Here is a 4,798-nt window from a genome sequence, read left to right on the forward strand (position 1 = left end):
CCGCCTAGATGCAGTTCCCCGGCTGAGACGCAGAGTGTCGCTGTTGGCCAGTGCGATGAGGGAGCGGCTGCTGGGGATCCATTGCAGACTCCGGCAGTATCTCAGGCAGCCTGTACAGCGCGGAGAAAAGACATAGCAGAGATATATCCACACAGACTCACTGAAGACATCAGTCTGACAGGCGTCTCCATGAAATATTGAGAAGAGAATCAATTTTATTTATTCAGCCTTATCTCAGAAGGTTTCAATTTAGCTGGAATCTAAAACTCCCAATGTGTTCGGAATGGATGAGGAGAACAAGGCAGTGAAATTAAGAGGGAAATGGATAAAAACAAGAGACAGAAACAGGGTCCGGAGATACGAATGGCAAGTACTGTTTTTTCCCTTCTTATTCTCTTTGTTCTGCCCGACGATCTCTGAGCAGCTTCGCTATGCGATTCCTGAGGAAATGGCCAGAGGTTCCCTTGTGGGGAACCTTGCCAAGGATTTGGGGATGAATGTCAGAGGACTGTCATCCCAGAGCCTCCGTATTGTCTCTAGTTCAAAAAGTCAGTATTTCGCCATTGGTGCAGAAACTGGAAACCTAAATGTAAATGACAGAATAGACCGAGAAGAAATATGTGGAAAATCTCCCCTTTGTGTTCTAAATGTCGAAACGGTAATTGAAAACCCTTTCAACGTTTTTCATGTGATTGTAGAAATCCAAGATATTAACGATAATCCGCCGTATTTCACCAGAAGCAATGTTGATTTAAAAATAAGTGAATCTGCGCTACCCGGGGCTCGGTTTCCATTAGAAATAGCGCAAGATCCTGATGTTGGGATCAACACAGTACAGAATTACCAGCTCAGCCAGAACCAGTACTTTGTCTTGTCAGTGAAGGAGAGCACAAATGGCAATAAATACGCAGAATTAGTTGTGGGTAAGCATTTGGATCGGGAGAAGCAAAGTTTCCACCACTTGATGTTTACGGCTGTGGATGGGGGAGACCCAGTCAGAACTGGGACTCTTCAGATAAGGATTAATGTCACCGACGCCAATGACAATCCCCCCGTATTTACTGAAGAGATCTACAAAGTCAGCCTGAGTGAAAATCTACCACAGGGCTTCTTAGTGCTTCAGGTGAAAGCCACGGATAAAGATGAAGGGTTACATGCCAAGATTGTCTACTCTTTTAGCAACATACCCGACAGTATTTCTAAACTATTCAAGATGGATCCTGATAACGGAGAAATTACAACTAAATTGAATCTGGATTATGAAATGGCAAACAACTTCTTATTGGATGTGGAAGCGACAGACGGCGGAGGTCTGACTGCTCACTGTAAACTTCAAATAGAAATTCTTGACGAGAATGACAATGCCCCAGAGATAACGCTGACATCTGTGTCCAGTCTAGCTCCCGAAGACTCTTTGGCGGGGACAGTGATAGCTTTGATCAATGTCATTGATCAAGATTCTGCTGAAAACGGAAAGGTCATTTGTCATTTAGAAGAAAAGTTGCCTTTTAAAATAATATCCTCTTCTAATAATTACTACAAACTCGTCACAGACAGCACCCTGGACAGGGAAAGGACCGCGGAGTACAATATCACAATCACGGCCACAGACAAAGGCTCTCCGCCCCTCTCCACCCAGAAAACCATCCTGTTGCAGATCTCCGATGTCAATGACAACGCCCCTGTCTTTGAGAAGCCTTCCTATACCGCCTATGTGCCAGAGAACAATCCCTCGGGGGCCTCTATTTTCAGTGTAAAAGCCTCAGACCGGGATCTGGACCTGAACGCCCGAGTCACTTATTCCATCTTGAGCAGCAACCTGAAGGAGCTGCCTCTCTCCTCCTACATCTCCATTAACTCCCAGACCGGAGTGATCTATGCGCAGCGCTCCTTCGACTACGAGCAATTCCGGGAGTTTGAAGTGCAAGTGAAGGCCCAAGACGGCGGGTCCCCGCCTCTCAGCAGCAATGTCACCGTCAGGGTGTTTATTGTGGATCAGAATGATAACGCCCCTCGCATCCTGTACCCTTCGCTCGGAGCCGATGGCTCCGCCTTGTTCGAGATGGTCCCTCGCTCGGCCGAGGCAGGTTATCTGGTGACTAAGGTGGTGGCGGTGGATGCTGACTCAGGACACAATGCCTGGCTCTCCTACCACCTGCTCCAGGCCACGGACCCGTCGCTCTTCAGCATGGGGCTGCAGAGCGGGAAGATCCGGACAGCCCGCGCCTTTGCGGACAGAGATGCAGTGAAGCACAGGCTGGTCACCCTGGTGAAGGACAACGGGCAGCCGCCTCTGTCCGCCACAGTGACTCTCAACCTGGTGTTTGCCGAAAACTTCCAAGAGGCTCTTCCGGAAATGAGCGACCAATCGGGTGACTCGGCACCTCAGTCTGATTTACAGTTCTACTTGGTGTTGGCTTTAGCCTCGATCTCATTTTTGTTCCTCCTGACAGTGACCCTGGCCACTGTGATGAAATTGCGAACGTCAAGAAAACCCAGTGTTCTTCGATGTTTGAATTCTGACATCTATTCCAAGGCCCATCCCAGTTATCCACCGAACTACTGCGATAGGACTTTACCTTATTCCTACAATCTCTGTTTAGCCACAACTACCGGTGATAATGGCCTTAATTTATTGAAAACCGATGGTCAGAATGATACACCAGGGAATATTCTTTGCAGTAATGACTCTGGAATGTTGTATCTGAGCAGCAACAGTAACGACCCAAACTCTCAGTCCAAAACTCTACCGAAGGTGAGCGAATGAACTGATCCATTAGTGTTCTTCTTAATATTTGCCATGTCTCGGTATTTTTAAAGGTAGCCTGATTATTGATAATCTTAATTAGAATAAGAAAAGGAGTACTTGTGGCACCTTAGAGACTAACAAATTTATTTGAGCATAAGCTTTCTTGAGCTTCATCGGATGAAGTGAGCTGTAGCTCACAAAAGCTTATGCTCAAATAAATTTGTTAGTCTCTAAGGTGCCACAAGTACTCCTTTTCTTTTTGCGAATACAGACTAACACGGCTGCTACTCTGAAACCTTAATTAAAATGTTTAGTATCTAAAAGATCGTGTATTAATCAGGAAGAAGAATTTTTCGTTTTGTGTTTTTTATTTATGTTGACCACGCATTTAGTTGGAGGTTGTGAATTTTTGAGAAGTGTATTTTGATATGATTGTGATATTGGCATGCCAAGTTCCAGCTCATGCCAAAGTTCCCATGTTTTAACTGAGAGCTGACAGATACAGAGCTGGACTCTTTCTAGCTCACTTGTGGGTTAATGTTGATAAAGTAGGTATTAGATTTAAAAGAAAGTGTTTAGACTGTATTGACTGCTTGTGAGTTGCTGCCTGCATTAATCTTACTTGTTATATCTATGTTCCATATTGTAAGGTAATATCTGAGCCGTTGTATTATGAGCCTCTGTGATGGTATGAATTGCCACACGGAAGAGGGACATCAGTTAGTGTGAAGAGGTTCTCTTGTACAGTAATTATGCCCATTTTTAAAGAGGAGACCCAGGGATATCAGATATTCTAAGGGGTCATTTTAAAGAGCTCTATTACTGTTTGAAACCCCTGCCTTTTGGACTTACATGTTCCTATTTATTCTTTAATTAGTACTTTTTTAAAGTTTAAGCTAAAGTGTTTTATCCTTTTTAGAGAAAAGTAGATCTTTTAAAAAGGTACTTTTCGCCTTTAAAAAATTGTGTCCTTTATTTGTTAGTATCCTAGTATCTCAGCAAGAGGTGCCATAATATAGAATGTGCTGGACTGTGGCTTTCAATTGTCTAGTGGGTATCTGTTTTGTTCTAAAGGTTTATTACTTAATGCATGTGCACTGGTATTTGTTGAACAATAACAGATGATTATGCACGATGTACCAGTATTTTCCACTTTATGCACATAACCTGATATCAATTCACTTTCAATATTCCCTAGCAGTATTTGATTAGCTCTCAAAATGTGTGGAATATCATTTTATCTATACTTCCAAGAGGAATACTATCTATAAAGTTGTTCATTAATTGTAGCAGGTGCTTCATTCCATGGTAAGTGATGTTACATATGGAACTGGCATGTTTGTGGATGAGGTGTTCCCTGTTCCATATCATATGTAAATATGATTATGGGGTGAAGCTTGGCTCCAGAGGAGCCCTGGCTCATTCAATTTGATCTATCTTTTTGCACTTTGTGTGATATGGACAGTACATTAAATAGGATAAAATATTTATAAGACCATTCCCTTAATTATGTCACAATATCTTCTGGGCAGAGCATTCCACTTCTCCCTCAGAAATATTTCTAATTTCTTTGTTCTTTCATAAAAAAGGAAATTCAAAAATCTATGTTTTGTCATACAAAAGGATATAGTAAAAATAAATTAGGTTGCCAAGTGACACATTTTATAGTGTAGAAATGTCAAAGTTAAGGTTGCCAGTGCAACAACCCTGTTGTGAATATACATATGGCACAGCATTTATTTCATGGTCATATGCTATTTTTTATTGAGACCATGACTCAGTTGGAACCTGTAAATTGAACAGTGAATGAGTCAGAGATCTGCAGTGAACTAAGCAAGGGCTTACTGAGTGCAGAAGTTGAACAATGTGCAGCGAAGGTGGCAATGATCTGGTGGGATCATGCAGGCCTCCTGATTCACACTGAGAAAGTAGGGCAATCAACTAGTTATCTTAGGTGCCTGTACACGAACTCAAGAAGCCTGGGAAACAAGCAGGAAGAACTGGAAGTCCTGGCACAGTCAAGGAACTATGACGTGATCAGAATAACAG

The 4,798-nt window shown here is 42.8% G+C and overlaps 1 protein-coding gene across 1 annotated transcript; it reads left to right on the plus strand.

The window, feature by feature from the left end:
• Positions 1–283: 283 nt before the first annotated feature.
• LOC141992671 (protocadherin gamma-B5-like) lies at positions 284–2,767 on the plus strand. Its single transcript, XM_074962004.1, has one exon. The coding sequence runs from the start codon at positions 284–286 to the stop codon at positions 2,765–2,767; it is 2,484 nt and encodes an 827-aa protein (XP_074818105.1).
• The last annotated feature ends 2,031 nt before the right edge of the window (positions 2,768–4,798 follow it).

This window comes from Natator depressus, chromosome 8 (assembly GCF_965152275.1).
Source record: "Natator depressus isolate rNatDep1 chromosome 8, rNatDep2.hap1, whole genome shotgun sequence".
NCBI lineage: Eukaryota > Metazoa > Chordata > Testudines > Cheloniidae > Natator > Natator depressus.

What these genes read in the sequence shown, in the direction of transcription:
- LOC141992671 (XM_074962004.1), top strand. Translation starts at nt 284, where the DNA reads ATGGATGAGGAGAACAAGGCAGTGAAATTAAGAGGGAAATGGATAAAA.